Raw genomic sequence first — 26,901 nt, forward strand, 5'->3', positions numbered from 1 at the left:
AGCAGTCGATTTATGATATAAGGTGTGGGTGAGGGCTGTATCGATGTACCGCTGTACTAGAGGTATATATGAACACAGTAGCCCCGAGCCAGGCAATGATCCCGTATTTGACGTGTTATGAGAGCCGCATATGAGAAAGGGCAAAGGTCTGGTCCAACTAGCTGCCGAGGGTACTCTCCACAAAAGACCTTGCATACTACGAGGTAGACTGGTACCCCTGCGTATGTGCTGCTGTTGGTTGGCTAGCGGTGTCGATAATATCTCATTTCTCAGGGACGTATTGTCAACGTATTCGCATGGCCGCTTTGGTACGCTGCAGGTGACACATTGTGGTCTACCTTCGTAACATTTAATATGCCGCCGCTTGCATACTATACAGCCGGTTCAAGGCCTGGTATGCTTGCGCCGAATATCGCAAATGCAAATGGATTTGGTTGCTCATTTGTCGAGGGCTTAAATGTCCTAAAATCTCAGGTACTCGGAACATAGAGGAGATATTGAACAAGAATGAATGTGGCACAATACGCGAAACGAGAAGTGGTTGAATAAGTGCGAAAGTACAAGACCTTCGGCAATGCCTTACTTGTATAACCGTTTTGAATGTATCTGACAGCCACCGACTTCCACAGCCAAGATACTGCGTGTATGAAGCTACTACTTATGTAGCCCAATGAGGATTGCGCCGTCGAGGATCCGTCCGTATTGGACACGAGTTTACTGGAATGATAGCTCCAGATTAACAGTAGTGATTTGATGAAGGTTAACAACTAATGTAGCCTAGATGTCAAATCCTTTAGATATAGACGTCGCTGTGTAATGCGTGTAATATCAACTTCTTGTAGCCTTCGACCGCAGCTTCAAGGTCCTTAACCTTGAGCGCTTCGTCTGGTCCATGAGCCACTAGAATGGTTCCAGGTCCATAAAGATATCTTGTGTGGTTGCCTTTCAGATTGGCAACATCTGTGCCATAATTGACGGTGATGTTTTCAAACCCATTGACATCACAGTTACAGTCGATGGCGCCGTACCCATTGTTGCAGCTAACGTCGAATGCCTCCTCATCGACGCTCGTGAAAACCTCTCGAATCCGGCCTTCGACTACTTTTGCACCAGTCTCTTGCGGTCCAATTGCAATGCGCACAGCGATGCGAGCCTCTGCGTTCTCTGGTATAACATTCAAAGCGACACCACCCTCAATCCTGCCCACATTGACTGTTGTATTGCCCAGTCGTTCTGAGCTGCCCAGATCTTTGTCTAGGACTTTAACTAAGCCTCGCATGAGCACCTCAGTTGCACTCTTGCCTAGCCATGGGTAGCCAGAATGTCCTGCATGACCCGTAGCCTTGATGGTGCAACCCAAAAATCCTTTGTGTCCGCATGCCAGCTTGCCTTCGGTCGGCTCACCAAAGATACCTGCCTTGAATTTTGGTTTGGGCTCATGACTGTCAAGCGAGTCGGAAAAGTACCGCATCCCTTCTCCCTTGTTCTCTTCATCAACAACATAAACCAGCATTACCTCAGAAGCATCAAAAGCCTCATGTTCTTTCGATTGAATTAGATCCAGCAACGCCGTGATCTGAGCCGCTACGGCAGCCTTTGCGTCAACGCTGCCACGGCCGCTGATGACAGTCTCGCCATTTACTTTGTCGCCGCTGGAAATGGAATATGGGATGAAAGGCGGCACAGTATCAATATGACTGCTGACCAAGACCGTTGGGTTTGGTCTCCTGGTCTTTCCAAACCACGCGAGGACGTTGAAACGAGGCTTTTCGGAGTCGCCAGAGGAAGACGTGGGAGGTAAAAACTGCAGTTCCGCTTGAAGGCCGAGATCGGTCAGGTAGTCGACAAGGAATTGCCCGACGGCATTCTCGTTATACGTAACGGAAGGAATCTCGACAAGAGACTTGTGCAGAGCCAAAAGTGTATCGCGGTAGTGTGGTGCGTTCGAGTCGGAAGTGGATGCAAGGACGGACTGCGAGGATATGGCGGTGGCATCAAGGAACTGAGCTGCCGAGCTTAAGCTGGCAGCAAGAATCGCGGGGAGCTGACTTTGCAACTTCATGATTGGGCCTTGTATGGGGTGCAAACTACAAGTTTTCTGTGGAATGATACGCCAGCATCAACAGCTCAGAAATATGACTACCCTGGCCCCAATTGTTCGTGACAACCAAGTGTTGCTTCCAACGAAGCTCTGCAAACTGACACCCCGTTCTGTTCATCTTTGGTGGAGCTCCCGGCCTGTGCAAACTGTGGTTGGGGATGACGTCCGATCTCCCGTTGCAGTTGGACTAGTCTAACCCTAGTTGGTAGTCTATGTAAATGAAGCGCGTCCTGTCTTCGCTTGGCGCGGCACATCGGCCTCAGCCACAAGATCTACCAGATCCGTTGTCTATTGTCTGCGAATCGAGACGGGCGGCGATGCACCGAGGCAACAGAAAGACATACAATACAGTATGTCTGTTGACAGTTATAGACATGGTTGTCGAACAAATACCAACAGCACTGGTGAGACTCCTAGTACTGAAACATCTCTACTCTCACCATCACCTTACCCTCAAGTCAGCCCAATAGCCCCCGTATCCGATATCCTTATGTCTGAAATTATCAGTAGATGCGTGAGGCAAACTTTTTTTTTAAACAATACAAAGAGCCTCTTGCGATAGTTGGATGCCACTTCATGTCAAGTCCGCTAAATGGATCACTTCTGTAAGCACCAAATTCCAACGCACGATGCCCACTATTTCTGTAATGTTATGCAAACCGGATACTGTTGAGCAGACAACTCTGGACTTCCATTTGCGAAACAAAACATCAATAGACCGGTGGTTTTATCTGGTGAATCTCTGCAATTTTCTTGTGGCCTCTCCTCTTACTTGGGCGGCACAACAATGTTCTGTATTGAACCGAGTTTGAAACCTTGCATGGCGCTATACCTTCATGCGGATATCGAATGAATTTTGCTACGTTGAGCGCCACTGCAGGTCCTAACTGTTATTCAATGTGCAGGACTGCCTCATTTAATAATTTCATACATTTAATAAAAATTTATTTACATGACTCACACTCACAACCAGGTGCTGCCTGAATTCCCAGAAATCAATATGTGTTCTACAGCCGGACCCCTACTTCAGAGACGGCCTATTGTCGACTATGGCCTCATTTGAAAGCGCACCTATGCTCATGAGCATAAATTCGTAATCCATGTCATCGGAGACAACTCCGCACGGGAAAGTAAGAGATCTATCCAGATAGTCACAGCATATCCCCATATCCTGTCTCATCGTGGAACGCGCATAAGTAACTTATCGCATTCGCATGTTGGAAAACGGAGACCTCGAATTGACACCGCTAACAGACATAAGCTACCGCGATCTCAGTATCGATGATTTGTCAGCGGTGGGAAATTATCCCCAGGATACGAAGTATTTTGGTAAAGAAAAGATTTGGCAACAAAAGGGGCCGAGATGCGACCAACGCCGAGTCTGAGTTCCATAGTAAGGATTGGCGATGACCCGGTCGGGTTGCAACAACCCCTAACTCTGCAACTAACACCGCGTGTATGCTCATGAACCCGCTTGTAAGGGGTTGGAAAGTGTTGTAGAAGCTTTAGAATCAAGAATCAAGCGTCATGTCTGCTTCTCCAAAGGCTCGATTGGGCCTGATCTCTCAAGAGACGATGACCCCAAGATGCATCTCGTGATGATTCTCGGCGAAGATGAATAGCCTCAAGATCAGGCGCAGGATGAACAAAGAAAACAGGCTCCATCGATTGCTTCTTATAGCCACAAGCTACCTAGATCTTCCGTATGCGGCAATAATGGCTCGGACGGATATGGCGTGAAAACTCCAAACCGCTTTGAGCATTCCTCAGAAACCGCTCTGGAACTATCGTCGACCATAGGCGTCGCAGCCCAAGTATTCTGCTTAAGCAAGTGTGGACTCACCGGGATTACCATTTTCCAATGCAACGCAGGGCACCTAAAGAAGACTAATATTGACACAAGACTTGTTTGGAAATTATGTGTTTGAATCACTGGTGTTCATGTTGTGAAATTGTGCACAAATCTAGGAAGGCTCTACAGTCAACTGTTGCACTTGATTATATAACTGATGACTCTGTCTCCGCGTTTCTTGGCCATGGTGAAATTATGTAAGTTGTGTAAATCGAAATGTGGTGGTTGAATTCTTCTTGGTGTGGAGTGATTGACTATGCTTGTGTGACCCTCTGCGAACCCCGCGTCTTGTCACCTCACTCATTCCGTCCAGCAGGGCGCCTTTCTTACAATTCATCACCAAGAGTGTCAGTTTCATCAAGGGTTTACCTGAAATCGATTAGTATGGCAGCTTTCACACGCTTCAAGCTTGTCTTCTTCGTGCCACCTTCCTCAGTTGAACAATGCAAGAGCGCGATCTTCGCTGCAGGCGCTGGTCGCTACCCCGCCTACACTGAGTGTGCCTGGACCTCGCTAGGCACCGGACAGTTTCGTCCCGGTGATAATGCAAATCCAAATATTGGGAATGTTGGACAGCTTGAACACACAGAAGAGGTTCGAGTAGAGATTCTGTGTCGTGGTGAAGATGTTACGAAAAAGTCAGTTGAAGCATTGAAAAAGTAAGCTATCAAATGTTCGTGAACTTGGAACCAGATAGCTAACGTTGAAGTGTGGAGGGCTCATCCTTACGAAGAACCCTCATATGATGTATACAGACTTGAGGACTTTTAGTGGATTATCTACTTGGCCGGCATTGAATTTGTGTTGGGGAAACGTGAACATTGTGTTCTAGCGCATGGTTGTGTTGGCTTAAAAATTGCTTCTTTTCTACAGTGACTATATTGTGTAGTCGAGGTGAGCTGGCGGTCAGCGACGACCACAGCATCACGTGTGAATTGAGTAGTAGGTCGTAATTATCTGACGCTCAAAGGGATATCTACTTGTTTAATTGCTCGAACACCTCCCCTATGGTATTGACATTTCGTGGCCCATAACTAACCCTTCATGAAACCCAGTCTCAATACTGAGGTCTATGTTTTCTCTGGAAACACTATCCAATGCCCAAGTTAGGTATGCCAGAGTAGTCATAACGCTTCCTGGTGTGACTGTGTCTCCCGGGCACTTTCTACGACCGCTTCCAAGACAGTAGAGCTGTTTTCTGCCGATATAGTATGAGCCTTGCCAGGTAAACAACTATTTCTATACAAGTTCCCCAAAAAGCGGCCAGGACAAAACGATTCGGGTGGCTAGTAGGCCTTAAGAATCCTTTTTTTTATAGGCCAGGAATTCACCAGCACAAATTTCCCTCTAGGAGTGAACTAGCCATTTACTACATCGTCATCGTTCATCAGACGAGATAATGTAGTCGGCGTTTATGGCCTCCTGTGCATAATCTGTGTTTGGTTGGTACATACAACAAGCTAGGTAAGACTCATGTCACCGAACTCAAGAAACCGTGCTTTCCAAGAAAAAGTAGTGTCGAAAGACACTGTGTCTTGGGTGGAATCTGCATCCTATAAACAGTATCAATCTCAAATCGAACATGCTTGTAGATGTCTGGTCGTGAGGAAAAGACTTTCATTAGTAGTAATGCGGAGGTGTAAAGTTGTATCTATCGCGGCGTTGAGCAACCGCCCTGTGGATACATGAGCTGATTATCGTCAAATATTTTCTTCGACTCTGCCCCCTCTTTCAGCGGCTTAGACATTAGAGACATCACCGCCTCCACTTCGTACTGATTTTCGTGCTTGGCGGATTCGAGCATCATCAAGTAGAAGCCCTTCTGGTTTTGGTCAAGCCTCCGTGTCTGTCGCTTCCTCCTTGCCAGAAACTCCGGTATGCACTTCAAAATAAGAAAGACGTCCGCGGAAGGCGCAATAGCAGGTATCGGTAGATTAAAAAAGTAATTCTGATTGTTGAAGAACCACTTGGTAACTCATGATCTTTTTGCGGTGATTGATACACTCAAACAGCCACTAAAGCAGTGACTAGACTCCAGGTTGGCGGGGGGGGGGGGGGGGGGGGGGGTCATAGAATTTGGTTAGTTCTTGAATCAGAGTACATGTTATATGGGACGTATCAGCTTCCTAGACTAGCTAAACATTGACGCAGTCTTCGTGATTGAGAAGATAGTGGAAGACGCTCCTCCATTGGCCAAGCTACTCATCTCTTGGCAAGATGATAACATGCTGAGTGCCTCGTAAGATATACTTTCTAAGAACATGGTCGTTAGTTCAAGTTGGGTAGATCGTCCTTCTCTTGTCATACAGTTCCCGGTATTGTTTTGCTCTATTGATTACAACGAGGTTGCCAGAACAGGCCTCGAGGCCGAGGATGTCTCCGTACGTTATTTGAAGCTTGGCGGATCTCAACCACGCCTTGGCGCTTCCAAATAGGCCAAGGTATTTCTGGGACGTAGAGTATTGACCGAAAAGAGAATATAGTATGCCAAATGCGAAGCTCAACTGGAACATGGAGACCAGATTGCCATTCATAGTGATGATAGCGATACGTTACCACAATATTACAGAGGTCTGGTTTCTACTAGATTTTCATGATATACCCTTGTTGTAAGAACCAGCAATATCTTCAGTATATACTGATGGCATAACCTGGTCCCTTACCATGTCTCGTAGGCGGCCTTGTGCGGACATTCTGCGCTGGCTTCTGTATGGGAGTTTGTGCGGTACATTCTGGGCATTTTTTGTTCCAGTCTTGCAGCTCTCCAACAATTGCCACACTCTGATAGACATCCTGAACTTCATCCTGATAGGAAAGATGTGTTACATTAGTGTGATGGTCTTTAAGCCAAGCCAATTCAGCGGTTCCAGGTTTACATGGAGACATGATCATGTCCCAGCCTAGGGCGAATCAAGTAACTCATGCCAGTAAAACTAATTTATTGTGGCCTCGAGGGCTAGCTAGCGAATCGGAACTTCAAAACCGTCGGATGTGGTAGGGGTCGATTCTGTCAATGCGTCGTAGTGAGGAAATGTTGTGCGGGGTGAATCCAGTTTCGTGACAACTAGTTGAGCTGCTGCATTCAAGATAGTCAATCAAGAATCTGAGTCGGGCACTAGTTTGAGCCGCAAAACATACAATGGGGATCATTAAATATAATGCTGTGATATATTGAATGAGTACTCTGTGGTATTTGTTTACTTGTTCTAGGGGGCCATAACTAATTCTAGTCTAGGCGGACGTTTACTGTAAGTTAAGGTTAGTCACCTTTGGCCTTGCCATCCATAATTACTTAACCTAGGTTAGTGGAGTTCCCTCGGGCCCACCTCTACAACCGATGCAAGGGGCTCTGATACTGACAGATGTCAACGTTATGTGTGTGATAGTACGTGGCCCAATGCCGATTGGAAATCATCTTGGTGAGACGTATCATGGCTCAAAATCAGGCATTGAATCCGAGGCCGCTAAAGCGGCCAATAACGGTAACAACCATGAGAGCTACCTGCATGTTTTCTATATTCAACTGTCATGGCCCAGATAACAAACTGAAGCGCCTTACATCGCCGAATCGCGGGGCACGTGTCACAACCATAACTCGAAAATTTGCATGTGGGAAATGCAACCATGAAACTCATGATTCTCATGTTGTGTCGGCGCCGAATTTTGGACCATCATATCATATTACTTGTGAATTGACAGCCTGCATCATTTCCAGTGAGGAAACTCGACCTCTATTCGAAGCAAGTAAGTCAACATAAAAGTATGTGCAATATGACAGGTTCGATGGTGTCTAGATGCATGGTAGTACTGGCCTTGGTCGCCATGTCGTTTCGAATGGCCGTCGTAGCTTTCCCCGTTCGAACGTGTGCCACGGTAGCTCCGGTGCAGAGCACCCTCGATGTCGCTACTTCGGCATTGACCGTGGATCACCACCCATTTGGTATCGCATACTATACGAACGATATTGCTTTTGTGATTATCCGGCGGAGTGTCGCAGTGCTGAACGTGTCGGAATTTACACCCGTCCTTAAGCACCAGATCATCCCCTCTCCAGACGTTCTAGCGCACTTGGGCTTAAGCGACAGCGACCCCGATGAAGACACCTATATTTTCCATGGTCTAGTCTTGTCGCCGGATCGAAAGAATGTATATGCAGCCGGCGGTCATGGGGCACTGATACTGGACACGGAACGAGCAGTCGCCGGCCGGAATGATTCTGTTGTCGGTGTTCTAGCGAATAACGGCGTTGCTGGAAACTATTCGGCCATGGCAGCCATAACGCCCGATAGTCGCTACGTGTTTTTGACGCAGGAATTCGGTAGCCCTGTCAATGGCAAGCGAGGTGATTTAGAGGTATGGGAGGTAAATACAGACACGAATGCGGTAGTGACTGGGGTTTATAAAGGATACATCACTCTTGGGTATGCCACAGTTGACATGGCATTCTCAAGCGACAACACGAAGCTATACGTTACCAGTGAAGCGACTGGTATCGATGACGTTGACGGGCTCCGAGGTAGCATCTCCGTTCTTGACGTCGAAACGCTTAAGACGAATCCATCAGGTGCTTTGCTCTGGACTGTCGACGCAGGATGTCATCCGGTGCGCATCAAACTCGGAAGCGACGGCAAGCGTGTCTGGATCAATACTCGTGAAGCAAACACACTTCTTGTGTTTGACGCAGATAAGCTTAACTCGAACGAAACTGCAGGGGAGGCGCTCATTACTGATGTTGTGGTCGGCACATCACCTGTTTCGTTGGCCATCGTGGGTGACTATGTTCTCACAGCTGACTCCAACCGGTGGGGATACAGCAATACTTCGACTGGTTTGACGGTAGTAGATACGTTGTCAGTACAAAAAGGCATTGTGGCAAATTTTCCGCAGATTCGGACTGGACAATTTCCAAGAGAATTCGGCCTCAGCCCAGATGGCAATACTTTGTTGGTTTCAGAGTTTGACGGATATGCAGTTCGTGCGGTCAATGTGAGCTCTCTTAAGGAAACAAGCAAGTTAAGACGAGGTATTGTACGTCACGAACTCTAATTTATACTGGCGCATTTTATGATCGAAGTCAGCTTTCTACCATTTGGTCGCACTGGTATTGCTACAAGAAGGACCCCAAAACACTCAAATTGCCAGAGGGTATTCAGAGGTTCAACAAATTCAATGGATGGGTATGCGACCTTAGTCGTGCGCTCCAACCACAATTAGTATATGCAAGAATACCACCAGGGTAGCGTAATGGCTTCATTATACTGTTTCGGCTTATTCTGTGAAAGACTGCATCGCTTGTAGTAAATAAGTGAGAAGGTTCTGGAGACCTCAATCTCTGGTAACTGATTTGACATTGATGTCATGGTACTATGTTTGCTGTTCACCTCATGTGCACACTGGAAATCTAGCGAGGTAGGGCTTAGAGAAACGCCTCAGTGTAGGTTTCAGTCCTCATTTTGGCAGATTTCATTGCGACAGTTTCATAAGCTTCAAAGCAGCTGCTTCTTTCTCAACGTTGTGTCCAAACATATAGGAGTAGTTCTCTGCTGGATTGGCTGCACATTTGTCAAAAACTTGAGGCGCGCTGACTAAGAAACAATAGGAATGCTCACTGGGAATCTGGCTTTCATCCAAATAATCTTTCAAGTCCTCCCTGACAAGATGCGACTGGTCCTGGCCAACGTTGCTGAGGATTTGAATGACGCTCGCTCTACCGCGGCGGACCTTCTCGTATAAGTCCAGCCGCTCCTCCACATCATCTGGATTTGCACCCTCAAAAATGACTCCTAGAGCAACACCATCTTCAATACCTTGTGCCCCTCCCTGGGCCTGATCTATCAGGGCATTAGTATCGTACGCGACGAGAAGATGTAATACTTACGAGGTAGCATAGGATGGGCTGAATCACCAGCCAGCGCCATGTGACCTTTTCTCCATCGCGGCACGGGCGCTCGATAAAGAAGTGGCCATCGTTTAATCTCCGTTGCTTTGCTAAACCAGTGTCGTCAACTTACAGGGTCATCTGGTAACCTGCAGACCAGCAATACTCACTTGATTACAGCAATAATCTTTGGACTAAAACCCTTGAATCTTTCTGTCACGGTTTCTTTTTCCACGGAAGCAAGATAATCTGATAGATATCTTAGAAATGACAACTCGCAAACGGAGTGGTCTACGCACCTTCCCTAGTTGCATTCTTGGCTGCGTTGTCGTAGAAAATCCCCACGAGGTTGTGGATGGTATTATCCCGACAGGTATAAGCCACAAGCCGCCTTGAACCTTCATTGTCTATGAATAGACGTGTCAGGCCTCTGCTGTCCTGATTAAACCATTCGGTATCAGGATCTGCCTCGAGAGCCTTAGCTGGTATGAGGAACCGGTAGCAGTAGTTGTAATGCTTCGGCTGTACAGGTGGATTTCTTCTGCCTAAAACTGTTTCGCAAGCAATGGAGTGAAGCCCATCAGCACCAATGATAAGGTCACCTTGAACAATTTTTCCATTGGCGAGACTAAGGGATGGTATATCTGTGTTCTACACTCATTAGCCGAAAGTGTGTCATGCGTACGTGTGAACACACACATAGCCCACGACGAATGACTTCAAATGTATAGTCACAGGTGGTCCTATCCCATCCTGATCGGTGGCAATTTGCCTCAACGCATCGTGCAGATCAACTCGGTGGGCATACCATAGCTCAGCGCCATAATTCTCGAGATTGTTTGCGTGTTCATGGCGAGCTACCGTTTTCAGTGTCTGGGGATGAAGCCAGACAACGCTCTCGGCCTTGACAAATCGACACTTGATGGGATCTAAACCCCATGAAATGAGGTGGCGTCCAGCGTTAGGGGGTAGATTGATAGCGGCTCCCACTTCCTCGTTCATGGACGATCTCTCGTAGACGTGTACAGTATGTCCAGCTCGACGAAGAGCGATCCCAGCTGTTAATCCAGCTATGCCAGCTCCGGCTACCAAAACATGTAACATATTTGCGAGGATTTGGCGAGGATGGAAGTTTGAGATGCGGAACCGAAATCATGTTTAGCATGTCTCTTAATGACCGTTTCTGTGGTACCATGCGGTTTCCGATGCCGATTTGAGCGATTATAAAGCGCAAGTCAGTAGGGGTTGCATGCAGCTCTCGACGCCGTTATCGCACAGTGTACATGTAAGCCCCAGTGCGTGCATGAGAGTCAGATTCCATGACCAGGTTGCTACCTGGTTGTTCAACCTTGCACATGGAACGGCGATGCAACTGAGTTTGATGGTACACTCCCCAAGAAAGGCCTTGACCAGGGCCATAGAACATAATTGTACGTCCAGTATTCCTTACCGATCGAATGACCATAAGTCTACGGAAATTTTATAACCTAGCAACAGGTAGGGTGCTCTGCAATGCTGAGTTAACCGAATCTTGAACTCCTACGTAGCCGTGAAGGATCTGTAGCATCTGATGCAGCTGTAGGGGCTCAAGGGTGCGTAGCCACTACTTTTATTAGCTCGGTTGTCTCAGCGCACTGGTCTAGACTGTATGATTCCTTCGACTAACTAGACAGAAACATGGACGGTACATAGACATGGGTATTCCTGCGATAAGCGTTAAAACTTTCGGTTGCTCATTTGACTTTGACTTGTGTTTCGACATGCAGTAGATTTGTCAGGTGTGCATCTTGGCATCACCTACATTGAGCCAGCCTTTTGCTTGACCTTGACCATTTGCTTTCTATTTTCGGCCCCCACGTTTGATCCGTGCTATTCCCAACGGTTTGGCCGCAGACTGGCTGTCCACTGCCCGTTTTCATGCTTACGAAATGAATATCGATCGCAACGGTGGCTGGACCATAAGTTGAAAGCGCCAGCTCCAATGCAAATGCAATTCCTTTACCAGTGATTGAAGGGCATAAAGAGCAACTTTTGGTCATCAGTGAAGTCATAAATTTCCAAGTACATACGACGACTGTTCTCACTGTTCTAGCGATTTGTTTAATTTACTTTGGTCAACTTACTATTTTAGCTGGGATCGGTGATGTGTCTTTCGACATTGTGCTTCGATGCTGCATTGTCCACTGACCTCGCTCAAGCAATGGCCAAACCATTGCCGCTCATTTCAACTCTTGAGCCAGTGTCGTTTGGCCGTCTGCTCCAATCACGATTCTCACAGTTGTCCTCGGCCCAATCGTCTCTCAGGCGGCCGATTATTGGGGTCGAAAATGGCTTTTGGTGGTTTGCACATTGTTTGGCGCCGCCAGCTCCGTGGTCGTTGCACGTGACTCCAAGATAGAAATGCTGATCGCGGCTTCACCATTACGGTTGTAGCTTTCGGAGCACAGCCGCTGTTGCATACTGTCACGTCTGAATTTCTACCGAGAAGATGGCCTGGCTGGGGCCAAGCTATCGATATGGTCTCGACTTGTCTGGGAACAATATTCGGGCTTCTTGTTGGTGGCTCACTTAAACGGACGAGCAACCCAGATCGGACGGCTTCAGCACCTACTTTCCGATTGGCATGGCTTGGTACTTAATCGTAGTAGCTTTTTTGCGTGACCGTATATAGTCCCCCCCCCCCCCCAATGCCTTTAGAGAAGCAGAGACAGTTCATCGTTTCCCAGAACTTGGCCAAACTTGACTGGGTTGGCTACTTCCTCCTCGCGACAGGTCTTGTCTTGTTTGCGGTTGGGCTTTCCTATTCCAAAATTCCTTATAATTGGAGTGATCTCGAGTTTCTGCTATCTTTTCGATTGGTCTTGTGTTGTTCTTCTGCTTGATTGGATACAATACTTTCCTGAAAAGAGATAGAATGTTCCATCATGGACTCTTCCCTGGAATCATAAATTTCTCCATCAGCGTTCTTACTGTTGGCTACAAAGGTATTGCAACGCTGCCAACCATTATTTTGCATTCCAGATTAATGTGCTTTACGAAACGGACGCACTAATTTTTGGTACGCTCCACAGTGTTATGCTGATTTCCGCATCTATTGGGGCATCTTGCCGCTGGCTGATACAACGCTGCTTACAGGCGTGTCCGTTGGGTTACTGTTGCAGGCTTTCTTATATTTGTGATTTCCTTCATTTTGCATGGCCAGATCGAAGACTGGATCAAGCAGCGCAGTCTGATTCTATCCGGTACTTCTTGGAACTGCCATCGGAACGTCACTGACAACGCTGGCAACCGCTGCCTAACAATCCACGCCGTCAGAGCTTATTGCCCTTGCAAGTGGTCTTGCCATCAATGTGTGGTTGCTTGGTGGCATAATTGCTATAGCTATATTTGATTATTTTTGGCTTCGTTCTCTCATTACCTTCCACTGACTCTTTTTTCAAACAGTACAGTATTCAATGATGTACTAGGCATATGGCAGAGAATATTGCTGAGGCGGTCATCCCAGATGACCTTTCTTCGGAGCAGTTTAGCGATTTCGTTACGGCCCTACGCACGCAGAATAAAACGGCTAAGCTAGCAATTCCTGGCGCAACTCCTTGATCATCAATGCAGGGGCACGAGCCCTTCTGAACACATACGCTCAAGCATTCAGACATGTAGGGATAGCCGCTGCATGTTTTGTCGCCTTAGCTTTGATCGGTATGTCCCTGTTCCCGAAATGTTTTGTGATATCTAGTACTAATGTGTCTGATTACTTCATGCTTGTCTGACCCGAAGCAAAAATTCAGAGATAAAATTGATGCTCCCATTGAGAAATCGTTCGACTCTAATTCAGTTGTTGAACAACCTGGATAATTCATCAGCTAATTATACTCGAGCGTGGGAGGGGGTGATTTGTCCCCAATTATACTACGGAACATAGATCTGTGTTTATGAACTAGAAACTAATATTAAGTGGGGGGGGGGGGGGGGGGGGGGGCTGTTGTGAGGGGCATATGTCGAAGTTATATAGGAGTAAACTCATCCGTGAGCCAAGCGACTCCTGTAAGGATGTACCGAGTCATGATAGCATCTGATGATACGGAGTATGAAGCATGTAAAAGATTGCAGGAACCTATGTCATTGCTCTAGAAGCACATGGTCAATATACCTCGCGTTGTGAACATCCTGGTTGGCTTATTGGAAACATCCTGACAATGGAAGTTTCTCCTTTCCAGTTTGGTCCGGGAACGCACTTTAATACATCGGCTTGCAGTAGAAGATTTGCTGGACTGAGTTCAGGCATTGAGCCCGGAATACAGAGAGATAGCTTAGGTAACGCATCGTATACTCAATTTATAAAGCTCGCTTCCTGCAGGGCCTGATATTTCTTCACGGCGAAGCCCCCTGACCAGGATCGCGATCTGCCTTGATCGAATTTGAACAAGGATGCGGGCAAGGATACTAATGGTAACGAACCAAATTTGAACAGGCTATTTCGTGGCTTGAAGCAAGTTTACACGCAATCCAGGAAGCCGGTAAGAAGGGTAAAGTAGGTAGAAAACAACGCGATGTTTATTCGCGAAGTAGCGAATGCCCTGATTCCGAAGTATAATTGCTACGCTCATATTTTAACTCATGCAGGATATCGGCACTACAGATGCGCCATTCGTAAGCCATGGACGGCCCTAAGAAGAATTTGTGCCGTTATGTGTCTGATACACTGTGTATTACAAATGGCGTTGCACAAATCCTATGGCAGACAGAAGGTTGATTGAAGTAGTCTGTGGTCTTATGAGCTGCCCATTCGGTGTGACCTGAAATACTTCTTTAAAGCCACTGCTATCTAATCGCCAATGTCGACAATAATTCATCTTTCTCTTTTCCGAACAAATCTCAAATACGGTGACCGTATTGAGTAACAGCTGTTAAAATGTGGTATGTGACTCTCAGTGGCTCTCATCGCCTCTCCTTTTCTACTTCTCCTGTTATCTGAGAGGGAACCCCGAAATCTCCCTTGTCTCTCCCCAAGTCACCAATACTGACATCTGACTGTCGCGCAGGCATCTGGGCAGCTCCCCAGTAGTGGCTAGAAACCATGCTTTAGTTTTCTTGTCTTTCTTCTTCACAACAATAGCTACAATTGCCGTCGGGTTGCGGGTCTGCACTCGAGCCCTGGTGATTCGAAGATTCGGTGCCGATGATTATCTTATGGTATTAGCCATGGTAAATTTTAAAGTTTCGGGACCGAAAGTTGTAAGAGCTGACAGATTGTTTAGCTCGGATCAATTTCGTTCTTCACGGCTGCCAGTAAGCAATTTTTGGCGTCATTTTCCACCCTTTCTTCCATGTCTACGGAGCCGACATTGCCTATCAGAGGCAATGTCTCTTTTTGACTATTCCACAAGACTCCCAGACCCTTGGACCCATTTCAAAGAATCAATTGCTGACCTCGAATGCTGTAGTGTACGGTAATGCTTCCCCACTAGATCCACTTGCTTGGGTAGCACCCAGTCACACGGAGGGAATAATTTGACTGACAGGGATGTTGTATAGAAATACGATTCGGCCTTGGTGACGAAGTGAGATTGGACCAACTTGTCGACTTCCTGAAAGCTCTTTATGCAATGATTCTATCATATACATCGACTCAACTTCTACTCAAGTTCTCTCTCCTGTTCCAGTATAAGCGGATTTTTCAAACTCCTCAGTCAAGAAAGCCTTTCACTGGATTGCTGGTTATCTTGTGTGCGTATGCATTATTCGCGGAGTTCTCGACTATTTTCACCTGCTGGCCTATTGCAAAATACTGGAACGATGACATTCCTGGCGGCTGTATCGATCGAGCAATATTACACTATGTGATCGCAGGCATAAACATCGCGATTGATCTGACATTACTAATCATCCCAATCCTGCACCTTAAGAAGCTACATATTACACCTAGAGCAAAATGGGTCCTTATAGCATGTTTTGCTTGCGGTGGCGTGTAAGTGGTCTATTGTTGATGTTAATTTCCGAGTATCACTGACCAGAAAAGTGCATGCATCGTAGCAATCATCAGGCTGCAAGCCCTTCATGCTAACATTTCAGCCACAACCGATGAACAGCCAAGTAAATTCTGCTTCTCCACTACAGCGTATACTTTACTGACTTATCACAGGCATGTCTGTCAACATAGCCATCTGGTCCCATCTAGAGCTCAACATTGCGATTACCTGTGCTTCAGTCCCAGCAATTAAACCGATCTTCGTCAAAACAATCCCGAAGCTGAGTCCATCCCAAAGCTCTCAGCGAAGAGATATATACCCTTCTTCAGGCAACAAATCTAGAGCCGGCGTCATGCATAGCCAAACCATCAAGCAGAACACTGTGGTTAGCACCAATGAATTCGAGGAGCGTGATATGGGAATCAGGGTTGATGACCGTATTGAGCTGGAGACCATATACATTGCAGACAATAGCAGCGAGAAGAACCTTGTCACCGTTTCTTGGACTGCTGATTGTTATACGGCGACGCCAAACATACAAGCGGCCACCCGTCAAGCCCGGGAATAACTGACGATAGTCTAAGACTGGAGCTACTCAGGAGCCGTAGGCGAGTACGCTAGAATAGCACCTTGTGGTATATGACTATGTTGATATACATAGAAATAATCTTCGGCCTGTACTTTTAACGTGAGTCAATCAAATAAATAGAAAGTACAACACAAGCCCCCCTTTTGTCGACCATAAACCCCCAGTCAATCTGGTGGAGAATACGTTCACCGTGTGGGCCCCACCCCACGATGTTTAGCCCACTATTGTCCGGGCCGTCCCGGTCTCCATTAAACTTTGCTCTCAGAAGATAGCGCTTCACGATGTGCCTCTTCAGATCTATTGTATCTTTGATGTCTAAAAAAATACCGAAAGACAAATATCCATACCTGGCCACGGAATACTATTTCGGCAACCTACTCCGAGCTACGGGTTATCAATCTGCAGTCTTTCTCTTTGGTCAGCGTTGATCTATGGAGTGGGCCTGTTCGTACCGCCGCCGATCGCGTGAAGCTAGTCGAAACAAAGGTTAAATGCTTATCAGCTACAGAGAAAAAGCGTGAGGAGAACGAATTTCTCAACATCCTCAGCACAATTACATCAACCTCCTTATCACATTTGTGCCTAGTTTGGATGTTTTCTTGTGGCAGTTTCTCAAAAGTGAGGGGCAATCTTGGAAAGTACGAACCAAAGTTTACTCCAAGACTAATCGTTGGGGTATCCATCCTTGCTCTGTTGACATTCTTCTGCATGGCTGCCAGCTTGGCTGAGTTCCTATCTGCTTATCCTACTGCAGGGTAAGTGCGCAAATGCGACATTCTCGATCTTCAATGCGTCTGTATACAAATCGAGCATTTTCAGTATTGGTTCAGGGGTACCAAAGCTTTCAACCGGAGTATCAGGGCAGAAGCTAATGTATGTTCTCGTGACAGAGGCCAGTATTATTGGGTTGCGATGATTGCACCGCCATCCCTTCAGAGGGGGCTTTCCTGGGTAACAGGCTGGATCAATGTGTCTGGTTTGGGTCGCCCTTGTTGCTACGAATAGTTCTCTTGCAAGTACACTGGTGATCAACGTTGTCTCACTTATGATTGTCGATTACGAACCCCAACGCTGGCATCGATTTCTTGTATACATTCCTACCACGCTTGTAGCATTCTGCGTCGATTCCTTTTTGGTTCCGATGTTGCCTCGCACCGATTTGCGCTTATATGGAGCATTGGCGGCTTTCTAACCATATCTATTACTCTACTTGCATGCGCGGCTCCCAACTATGCGACCCCAAAATACGTATTCGCGACGTTTATCAACACAACAGGATGGCCCGACGGTATTGCCTGGCTGCTCAGTCTTTTGCAGGGCGGCCTCGGCCTAACAGGTTTCGACGCCGTGGCTGACATGATCGAAGAAATTCCAAACGCAGCCATTGAGGGCCCAAAGATTATAATAAACGTAAGCAATTTTTGGGATCACTTTACAAACTTCTTGGCATGTTTACAGGGCAGATAATGCCCGCCATATGTACTTAATCTCTTTGTGACTGTTTCACATTACCCTTGAAGACCTCCGACCTACTACGAAGAAGTGATCACTGACTTCAGGCGCTGTAGTGCCAATACATCGGCATCAGTACGGGATTCTTATTCTTGTCGTACTGTTGTTCGCATCAGGCGGAATTAACAATGCACCGGATATTATCGAGGCAACAGCTTGCCCATTGCTTGAGATTTTTTATCTGGCCACAAGCAACAAAGCCGGGGCTATATGCTTGCTGATGTTTCCACTTATTTGTCTTACTTTCGCAGGCACGGCATGCTTGACGACATCTTCTCGGATGATTTTTGCATTTGCTCAAGACGGTGGATAACCTGCATCCATTCTGTGGTGGAAGATGCATCCATTCTGTGGTGGAAGATACATCCTACTCTGCTGGTGCCTCTAGACTCTTTGTATCTCAACGTAGGAATCGTGACCATTTTCGGCTGCATCTATCTTGGGTCTACCACGGCTTTCAACGCCATAATCGCTTTTGCGGTAACGACACTCGGGCTCAGTTATGGAATACCAATCGCCCTGAACTTTATCTATATGAGACAAAGACTGCCAGAGAGAGCTTTTACACTGCCAAGTTGGCTCGGATGGACGTTGAATATCATTGGGCTTTTCTATACCATTGTAACAACTTTCCTGTTCCTGTTATTGCCTTCACTCCCCGTCAGCGGCACCTCCATGAATTACTGTGTTGTTGCACTTGCGATCATACTTTTGATTTCAATATTTCAGTGGTTTGTCAATGGCAGAAAGAACTTCGCCGGACCGCGTATCACGATTCATGGAGAGATCATCGAGGAAGTGTAAGTCTAGCAAGGAGGGAGTACTCCAAGATAGTTGCGGGCACGCTCAGCTGTCACTGAAGAGTACTACTACTTTGTATGAACCTGAAGCTACAATTCAAATGCCTCTCACCTGGATATATACTCTAACATCTATTATACAACAGGATCAGGCCTTAGGATCGACTGGAATACATCATATCAAATTACTGGTCTTGTACGCTTTCAAGGTTTTTCAAACATTTCCTAGATAGTATATGACTATAGTGTACTAAAAGTCTGTTGGCTGTTCACAAGCGGGGCTAAAATGCGACCTGTGATTTAAATGATCAGACCCCCGCCCATTTCGTGGGCCATCACAACGCATTCTTCTCATCAGAGAGATACTTCGACTCTTCTTCGAGACGGCTTACTCCCTTGTACTCTTTAGCTTTGCTTCTTGACGTCTGTAGCATAGGTGCTGTGATGCATCCGCAACATATTCCAATTTAGCGTGCCGGTCCTTCCCATGTCGTTAAACCTTAACATTTTTAACCAATCCTTTGGCGATCGTTTACTTTGTATATGCAAATGCCCTTGTCAATGTTAACTCAAAAACACCCCAATCTGCAGCTCTGGTGCTCTGATCACCTAGAGGGCCTAATAGTGTAACGTAGCACCGCCGATGTTCGTATCGTCGCTTGCACACGGACATGCATCATGCATGCACCTGATTCCCATTTCGAGGGAGGATTTGCCTTGGAAAAATTAGGCCAAGGGTGTGTGCACTTGAAAATGACGATTACTAGAACGATTTTAAGGCTGTTCTTTAAAACGCGAATAAGATAGCTTTTCATGTCGAAGATGATACGAAGCTTACACCATTTGATAGTGAAGCTCTCAGATGATCACATTGCGCGCTTGAATTAAGTTCTTAAGTCTGCGAAACAAAATACATATCGAGGAGCATGTGTGACCTGAGTTATGGTCACTCGCAAGTTGTACGGCCCGTGCGTCATTTGTAGTCGCATCCAAGATCAAGTTACATCATCGCGAATGATAACCAATCTAAAACTGTGACTCTTTATCGGCTTGGTCAAAGATGCGTAGAGACTTGAATTCTGATTCGGTTTTCATGCAGAGTTTTGCCTCAGTATATGTTGTTCTATCACCCACGGCTCTGTCTTCAACACGATGTTCCCGTTTCCGCATGAGGTTGCTAGATTGGTGTTCATTCTTATGGTTGGGTCCAATGCATCTGTGATCCAACAACGACGTAACGCAACCAGCTGCTACAAGACTCAAGTTGCTATCCTCGGTGCAGGTGTTGCTGGGGTCACAGCGGCCCACGCGTTGGCCAATGCCTCGATTACGGACTTCATTATTGTTGAGCGGAACGACTATATCGGAGGAAGAGTCGCTCATACATCTTTCGGTAGGACTGACGACAGCTCGTCTTATACGGTAGAGCTCGGCGCCAACTGGATCCAGGGACTGGGCTCGCCTGACGGGCCTGAGAACCCCATTTGGTCTTTGGGAAAGAAGTACCATCTAGATAATACATACTCCGATTATAGCTCGATCCTCACCTATGATGAAACTGGATATATGGATTACGCAGATCTACTAGACGAATGGGACACGATCTACGACATCGCCGAGGACGACGCTGGAACAATACTGACAGAGAACCGGCAGGACTATAGTGCGCGTACAGGCCTTGGTCTTGCAGGATGGAAACCGAAGAAAGATATGCACGCACAGGCCGTGGAATGGTGGAGCTGGGATTGGGAGACGTCATACGTACCAGAACAAAGCAGCTTCGAGTTCGGAGTTGCAGGCAATAATCTGACCTTCAACCAGTTCAGCGATGAGAACAACTTTGTCTGGGACCAAAGAGGCTTCAATTCCTTTGTGATCGGTGAGGCCTCTGAGTTTCTGGCCGAGAATGATTCCCGCATATTGCTGGAGACGACGGTCACGGGGATTACGTACTCCCAGCGAGGCGTAACAGTATCGCTCGGGGATGAGGGTTGCATTGAAGCTGAGCATGCAGTGTGTACCTTTTCCCTAGGTGTTCTGCAAAATGAGGTGGTCGACTTCAAACCGGCTCTACCTCGTTGGAAACGAGAAGCAATCGAGTCATTCCAAATGGGGACGTACACCAAAATATTCCTGCAGTTCAACGAAACGTTTTGGGATCCTGATACTCAGTTTTTCTTGTATGCCGACCCGGATACACGTGGATACTACCCAGTCTGGCAATCTCTTTCTACACCAGGCTTCCTCGAAGGATCCAACATCATTTTTGCAACCGTCGTTGGAGATGAGTCATACAGAATAGAACAACAATCTGACGAAGAAACACTGGCTGAATGCATAGCCGTGCTGCAAGCCATGTTTCCAGACATAGACATACCAGAACCGATCGCAATCAAGTATCCTCGCTGGAGCCAAGAAGAGTAAGTTTTTGGTTCAACGACCCTAAAACGCATGACGATTGACGTATCTGTGCTAGATGGGCATTTGGATCTTACAGCAACTGGCCAGTCGGAACGACGCTCGAAAGGCATCAAAACTTGAGGGCGAACATTGACAGGCTGTGGTTCGCTGGCGAGGCAAACTCTGCAGAATACTTTGGGTTCTTGCACGGTGCCTACTACGAGGGCCGGGAGGTTGGCGAGCGAGTTGCGGCAGCACTTGTCAAAAACGAGACATGTGCTAGCAACAGTACTGGCTCCTACAACATGGCGCGGTACGAGGTTCTTTACGGCACTACTAACCTGAGCGAGTTCAATGTACAGAACGGATGGCCAGTCAGTAGCTTCTTAGACTACGATGTTGACGACAATAATGAGTGAACGAAATAATGAGGAATGAATTCAGAAATGTCAATGTAATGAGTCGAGTTTTGGATACTTTAAACTGAGTATGGTCGTTTGAGCAAAGAGAAAATGAGAGGAAAAAAGAGAAATAAATCTGAGAACTATCGCTTGGACTATAATGCAAATCGCAAATCCATTTGCAAAATAGACATAACGCTTGCCAAAATGAACAGGCTGGACATGTTGGTGGAGTATTCGCACATGGTCATGGCCGACGCCGGGCTATTGTAGAAGAATGTCCTTAGAAAATTGAAGAGGAAGACTGCACATTCTATACCTACAGGATAGAGTCCAGCTTGTCTCGAATCAAATCGAAACACGCTGAAGAACCCGCTGCTATAGAATGCGACCTTGTCGCGTCTGACACATACGCTCAAACTATTTCAGAACATATAATCCTCAAATCGCCTAGTACAAGAACGAAGGGTTCTTTTCTTTTGGTTTTTAGTTTCTTTTGCCATTTGATAAAAAAGCCACCTCTCTAGGACACTTGAAAGAATCGAAGAATCGGGATGCCTATTTTTAGGATGGTGGCGGCGATAGGAGGCTTCGGTTGCGGTTATAAATCGGTTCACTGGTACATCATATATGATCGTTATTTTCGTAGTGCAAGGCAATGACATTAACGTCTCACCGATTTCAGGAGGCTTATACGATTATCGATTCAACCAACAGCTAATGTGGACAATGGCCGGAAGGCCTTCCCAGAACCGACCGCCTCATACGCCACTTGTAGAGGATTCCAGCAAAAGGGGAGTGGCTCGGGACACGGCCATGGACATGGGGAAGCAACAAGTATGAGTGCTTTGGGAAAGGATTGAATTTGACATCAGTTAGTTATTCTCATCAAACATATCCCGAGCAAGAAACATGATAGCGAGATCCTTAGCAAAGGCTATGACGAGCGTCTGCAAGTTTACGAAGAAAATAAGAATGCGAATAATAAGATCAACCCGGTAGTCGTTGTCAAAATGAGAAACTTAAACCTCCACAAATCCTCTTTACTTCTTCAAAGAATGGTCTAAATATTCGCTTGCGCCAAGCGCTACGCCGAAGATATATGCTATCGAGTTGACCTCTTCAAAGATCTGCGAATCTACAAAGCTATGCCATCTTTTCATCCAAATATTCCTAACACCTCTGAAAACAATCTTCATCTCCACTATGAACCAAATCTTACAATCATGGGTATCTCCGCTCAAGCAGCTATGCTGGTATCCGTCTCTCTTTTCGCCTGTTCTACATTTGCTGGCTCCACAGCAGGATCCTCCTCTTCACCTTCGTAAATCTCTTCGATCATCTCGCCCGGGGCCTGGATAATGGGGCTGAATTGATCCACCTCTTCAATGCTCTCTTCGTCTGCCTCACGCGCTTCGAAGGTCTGACCTCCGGGCACATGTTCCTCTTCCTCTTCATCCTCCTCCTGGATTGGCATTTCTCCACTCCGTCTGCCCAGGCCCGATGCACTGACATTTCGCGAATGACTGCCACTGTCCTTTCTTCTTCCGATAGGCGCTGGACTATGGTTGCTGCCGAATTGGAGCATAGGTCCCTTGAAGATATTCTTCTTGCGTTTGGCAAAGAAAACGGAAGGACCTCCCATACCAAACGGACTGGGGCTTCCCGGTGCAGGATTTTGGTCGTAGGATGGCAGACCCTCGCTAAGATTTAGCTGCAAAGGGGGGCCGGCCCGAGCGAATCGAATATTAGAAGGAAATGATGTTGTAGTGGGTGTTGCAGGTAGTACTTTCACCGAATGGTGAGGTGAGCGTCCAGAGCCCATAGGTGTCTTGGTTGTCGAAATTGACCCGTTAGACGATGTGGAAGAGGCCTTGGAATGCGAGTGGTGATGGTGTGGAGGCATTGTCCGTATCGAGCTTAAAGATGAGGATGTCGACTTGCGGCCCCGTAGTCCTGTCGATGATCGCCGTACTGGGTTTCGAGGGGTCATGGGTGCTGGGGACAGTGACTGCCGTTTATAAGAAGACGAGGATGGCATGCGATATCCGGATTGCAAAGTGCCTGTTCGAGACAATGTTGACATATTGATAGAGCTGCTGCTGTTCACACGTGAGCCTCCCTTTGGACGACCATTTCCATGAAACTCGGCCGTTGTGGCAGGCCCGGAAGCCGAGGTGGAATGTTTGCTGGTATGCGGGCGAGGGCTGTGAGTTTTCGAGTTCCTGCCATTTTCACCATTCTCAGCGGCGAGATTCGGGGTGGACTGCGTGCCCCTTCGGCTTGGTTTATGCCGCCGGGTGGTATCTACCAGCCAGTGTGTCCAGTTCTTCCAATGGGCTATGATGGCTTGCGAAGGCTTCTTCCGCACCTTCGTAGCTGGCTGCTCTGGAGGCTTGAGGCCGAGAGCATCTGAAGTGGTTACGAGGTGCAAAGTCGAGCCTCTAGATCTTGCACTCCGCAATATGCCTTCCTTGGGCGGGGGGATTGGTCGTCGATGCCTTGATGTGCTTGCAGATCGGACCGAGTCCTTATCTATGGGAGTCGGCGGGAAGTCCTTCTCAGGGCTGTGATCGGTAGTCTCTGGGAGGTTAGGCAGCTCCGTGACATTGTAGTCGGCCGGAAAATGGGTACTCCTTCGCTCGCTCCTGCCGCGTGTTCTCGGTAACGGCGGTGGTTCTCTTAGAATGCCATCCTCATCAAGGATGGGAGCCATACGCTCAAGCTTGCCTGAGGCGCCTGAGAATCTTCGGGAATTTCTGTTCTCTGCCTCCTTCTCTTTCCGCCTCCTCTCTCTCCTCTTGGCCTTTCGCTCCTCTTTCTCCAAAAGCAATGTCCACCACCCAGCGAGTGCATCGCACTTCTGCGCTAGCACGCTTTCGATAACCTTATCAATATCGACGCCAGCACCTCGCATACGCTCCAAGCAATCCTTCTCCAGTGGTGTGCTAAACGGCGGAGGCTGACGCAACTTTAGTATCGCTTGCTGCTGGGGCGCATGCTCTGCCAGGAAAGGGTGCTGGAGAACATCGGGCAGACTTGGTCTCAACAAAGGCCGCTTTGAGAGCAGGACCTTTACGAGGGAGACGGCATCGGCTGGCAGATGTTCGGGATATTTGGGTTCCTCAGACAGAATTTTCGACCTCGTCACATTATCATCGTCGTCGTCGAATGGAAGTTCTCCGCATAGTAGTGCGTAGAGAATGACACCCAGGCTCCAAACGTCTACCTTTTCTCCCGCATATTTTTCGCCCTTCAACATCTCTGGAGCCGAGTAGCATATTGTGCCACAGAAAGTCTGCAAATAGTTGGACTTGCCTTCGTACTCGCGAGTGAACCCAAAATCGACCAGCTTGACATTTTCGTGTTTGTCCAGCAAAATATTCTCGAGCTTCAGGTCTCGATGTACGCAGGACTGCTGATGAACGTAAGAGACGGCGCCCACCAGCTGCGTGAACGTTTTCTGGACTTTCTCGGCGGACAGAGGACCATGGTTGAGGAGATAGTTGTAGAGCTCGTCGCCTGTGGTATATCAGCTGTTATTCTTCACCATTGACAGTCATCTAGCATAAATATCGTACCAGCACAGTATTCCAGAACCAACCAGACCATGGACTCGGTCACAATTACTTCATACAGTCGTGCGATGTGAGGATGGACGAACTGTCGGTGGTGGTGAATTTCGCGTGCGAGGTTCGAGTCATCTTTCTTGGCGGATTTGAGGACAACCTGTGAGTCAGGGCCATGTCAGCCCAGCGCTTTGGTGTAAGTGATATGGGGGGGAGGAAGGCAAACCTTTGAGCCGTTGGTAAGTTTGTGATGGGCAAGATAGACCTTGCCAAAAGAACCCTTGCCTATCAATCGCCCGAGGCCATAATTGCCAACATTCTTGAGATCTTTATTGGAGAACTCGTCGAGCAGTTCCTGGTAGGAATTGGCAAGCTATAGATATGTTCAGACCGAGGTCAGCATGAGAAACCTCGCGTTGGCTGCAGGTTGGGGCGGCGGAGCTGCTGCTACTGACCTTGGCTTTCCGTCCCAGCGCTTCGGCTTTCGCCTTTTGTGTCTGCATACCCTCCTCTTGAATATGCGACGACGGCTTTCAGCCTCGCCCACGACCTCCCGGTCTCGACCGTGCTGAGTTTCGAGGGCCAGGGTGATTGTGTGTATCAGTGTAGACTCTTTCTGAACGTCTCTTTGGTTAGTTCGCCAGAAGAAACGGCGATCGTCGCCGTGGGAGCTTCTGAAGACAAGACGGCGGATGGCTTCGTGACCGGTATGCGATGTGCTGGTTCGATACTGCGAAGTGGAAATATGCTGCCAGTCGAAGACGCGCCAAGCGGTATGACGTGCACTTATTTTGTCACGTATCTTTTGGCGGGCGAGGGCATTGGTGTCTCGGCTTTTGTCGTGTTGTTTCGTATCCTGTCCTGTCCTGTCCTGTCGTGCCGTCGTATGTTGACAAAGCACTCTTTATCTCGCGATAACTCGTCCGACAATTCGGAAAATGTTGGTCAGTAGCGCAGGTACAAGAAAGACAGGAGCTACAGTCCAGTATTCATTGGAAACTACTGTCAGTTAGTCTACTTCAGCTAATTCAACGCCATGCAAGACCACCCCCAGGCCGGGTCCAAGTCCAGGATTAGGTCCAGGTTCAGGACCAGGTCCCAGATTGCATGCCCAGGATCAGCTGTGGTTCCAATTCGAGAATCTCTCCAATTACAGCACCTGTCGAGCCTGTCGAGCCTGAAGGTCCAGTGATGGCACCCCGACCCGCCCCGCTACAGCCCACTACATCAACCCGCTTAGTAGTTGCTGTTAGCGGTCCGGAGAGTTGCGCCGGAACCCATTCATGATTTGATCCATTCACCTGCAGCCGCCCAGTTCCCAATTCACAACAGTGCCAGAGTGCACAGCTCACGGCAAGGTTAGCTAGTTAGCATAGAGAGCGAGAGAGAGAGAGTGGCTTCTCGGTCTCGCAGTGCGGTATCTAAGCAACCCAGGAACATATTTCATCGAGTGTATTTGCAGCAATAAGCTGCACCATGAGGCCCTACAAGGCAACCCCAATATCGACAGTAGTAAGCAGCATCTTCATCAAAACACTCCCTCGGACGATTAAAGGATTGGCAAGTATCTGCGGGACCGGTCAGCGTCCATCACAGGAAAATCCCGTCAGATAATTTACCCATCAAGCCCGTGCCGTCCTATGTATGGACGCACGGAGCATGCCACGTGAGTTGCGAGTTCTTTGGAGTTCAACAGCCATGCTTTCCTCGTCCCCGTGTCGCCCAAATCTCAGGGGAGCACAGAACAGGGTGTGTCGAGCAGTTGAAACACTGGAGTACGAAGGCCCATCCAATGTCGACCCATCTGCCAACCCCCCTATATGCAGCTAG

At 47.6% G+C, this 26,901-nt stretch overlaps 8 protein-coding genes across 8 annotated transcripts; 5 read left to right on the forward strand and 3 right to left on the reverse strand.

Moving 5' to 3' along the window:
* Positions 1-793: 793 nt before the first annotated feature.
* On the reverse strand, positions 794-2,062 carry BKA67DRAFT_655821 (uncharacterized protein; the record flags this gene model as incomplete). The annotated part of the gene is made up of 1 exon (XM_046106832.1): positions 794-2,062. The coding sequence occupies one exon, from the start codon at positions 2,060-2,062 to the stop codon at positions 794-796; it is 1,269 nt and encodes a 422-aa protein (XP_045961798.1).
* A 2,111-nt stretch (positions 2,063-4,173) lies between these two features.
* BKA67DRAFT_555644 (GTP cyclohydrolase 1 type 2/Nif3) lies at positions 4,174-5,145 on the forward strand. Its single transcript, XM_046102106.1, has 2 exons — positions 4,174-4,612; positions 4,670-5,145. Exons 1-2 carry the CDS (start codon positions 4,338-4,340, stop codon positions 4,722-4,724), a joined length of 330 nt encoding a protein of 109 aa, XP_045961799.1. The 5' UTR covers positions 4,174-4,337; the 3' UTR covers positions 4,725-5,145.
* A 2,207-nt stretch (positions 5,146-7,352) lies between these two features.
* On the forward strand, positions 7,353-9,221 carry BKA67DRAFT_555647 (uncharacterized protein). The gene has a single exon (XM_046102107.1). The coding sequence runs from the start codon at positions 7,716-7,718 to the stop codon at positions 8,997-8,999; it is 1,284 nt and encodes a 427-aa protein (XP_045961800.1). The 5' UTR covers positions 7,353-7,715; the 3' UTR covers positions 9,000-9,221.
* Positions 9,222-9,234: 13 nt separating this feature from the next.
* Positions 9,235-11,016, reverse strand: BKA67DRAFT_191956 (FAD binding domain-containing protein). Its single transcript, XM_046095355.1, has 6 exons — positions 10,531-11,016; positions 10,131-10,482; positions 10,002-10,080; positions 9,832-9,941; positions 9,563-9,784; positions 9,235-9,505 (listed from the first exon to the last, which is right to left on the reverse strand). The coding sequence occupies exons 1-6, from the start codon at positions 10,933-10,935 to the stop codon at positions 9,417-9,419; spliced, it is 1,257 nt and encodes a 418-aa protein (XP_045961801.1). The 5' UTR covers positions 10,936-11,016; the 3' UTR covers positions 9,235-9,416.
* Positions 11,017-14,567: 3,551 nt separating this feature from the next.
* BKA67DRAFT_192014 (uncharacterized protein) lies at positions 14,568-16,528 on the forward strand. Its single transcript, XM_046095356.1, has 7 exons — positions 14,568-14,748; positions 14,874-15,036; positions 15,090-15,120; positions 15,276-15,281; positions 15,367-15,799; positions 15,851-15,924; positions 15,974-16,528. Exons 1-7 carry the CDS (start codon positions 14,744-14,746, stop codon positions 16,366-16,368), a joined length of 1,107 nt encoding a protein of 368 aa, XP_045961802.1. The 5' UTR covers positions 14,568-14,743; the 3' UTR covers positions 16,369-16,528.
* Positions 16,529-17,097: 569 nt separating this feature from the next.
* BKA67DRAFT_532769 (uncharacterized protein) lies at positions 17,098-18,860 on the forward strand (the record flags this gene model as incomplete). The annotated part of the gene is made up of 6 exons (XM_046099581.1): positions 17,098-17,144; positions 17,209-17,262; positions 17,502-17,799; positions 17,958-17,976; positions 18,290-18,701; positions 18,848-18,860. The coding sequence occupies 6 exons, from the start codon at positions 17,098-17,100 to the stop codon at positions 18,858-18,860; spliced, it is 843 nt and encodes a 280-aa protein (XP_045961803.1).
* A 1,038-nt stretch (positions 18,861-19,898) lies between these two features.
* On the forward strand, positions 19,899-21,520 carry BKA67DRAFT_512864 (putative flavin-containing polyamine oxidase; the record flags this gene model as incomplete). The annotated part of the gene is made up of 2 exons (XM_046097511.1): positions 19,899-21,121; positions 21,178-21,520. 2 exons carry the CDS (start codon positions 19,899-19,901, stop codon positions 21,518-21,520), a joined length of 1,566 nt encoding a protein of 521 aa, XP_045961804.1.
* A 1,222-nt stretch (positions 21,521-22,742) lies between these two features.
* BKA67DRAFT_655826 (kinase-like domain-containing protein) lies at positions 22,743-25,574 on the reverse strand (the record flags this gene model as incomplete). The annotated part of the gene is made up of 4 exons (XM_046106833.1): positions 22,743-25,024; positions 25,084-25,231; positions 25,298-25,444; positions 25,527-25,574. The coding sequence occupies 4 exons, from the start codon at positions 25,572-25,574 to the stop codon at positions 22,743-22,745; spliced, it is 2,625 nt and encodes an 874-aa protein (XP_045961805.1).
* Between the last annotated feature and the right edge of the window lie 1,327 nt (positions 25,575-26,901).

The sequence above is a fragment of the Truncatella angustata genome (genome assembly GCF_020726525.1).
Source record: "Truncatella angustata strain MPI-SDFR-AT-0073 chromosome Unknown BKA67scaffold_2, whole genome shotgun sequence".
NCBI lineage: Eukaryota > Fungi > Ascomycota > Sordariomycetes > Amphisphaeriales > Sporocadaceae > Truncatella > Truncatella angustata.

What these genes read in the sequence shown, in the direction of transcription:
- BKA67DRAFT_555644 (XM_046102106.1), top strand. Translation starts at nt 4,338, where the DNA reads ATGGCAGCTTTCACACGCTTCAAGCTTGTCTTCTTCGTGCCACCTTCC. An exon ending in TCAGTTGAAGCATTGAAAAA is followed by an intron (nt 4,613 to 4,669) that starts GTAAGCTATCAA and finishes TGAAGTGTGGAG; the next exon opens with GGCTCATCCTTACGAAGAAC.
- BKA67DRAFT_192014 (XM_046095356.1), top strand. An exon ending in ATCTTATGGTATTAGCCATG is followed by an intron (nt 15,037 to 15,089) that starts GTAAATTTTAAA and finishes CAGATTGTTTAG; the next exon opens with CTCGGATCAATTTCGTTCTT. An exon ending in CACAACCGATGAACAGCCAA is followed by an intron (nt 15,925 to 15,973) that starts GTAAATTCTGCT and finishes GACTTATCACAG; the next exon opens with GCATGTCTGTCAACATAGCC.
- BKA67DRAFT_191956 (XM_046095355.1), bottom strand. Translation starts at nt 10,935, where the DNA reads ATGTTACATGTTTTGGTAGCCGGAGCTGGCATAGCTGGATTAACAGCT. An exon ending in AAGATTATTGCTGTAATCAA is followed by an intron (nt 9,942 to 10,001) that starts GTGAGTATTGCT and finishes ACACTGGTTTAG; the next exon opens with CAAAGCAACGGAGATTAAAC. An exon ending in GGATGAAAGCCAGATTCCCA is followed by an intron (nt 9,506 to 9,562) that starts GTGAGCATTCCT and finishes ACAAATGTGCAG; the next exon opens with CCAATCCAGCAGAGAACTAC.
- BKA67DRAFT_555647 (XM_046102107.1), top strand. Translation starts at nt 7,716, where the DNA reads ATGTGCAATATGACAGGTTCGATGGTGTCTAGATGCATGGTAGTACTG.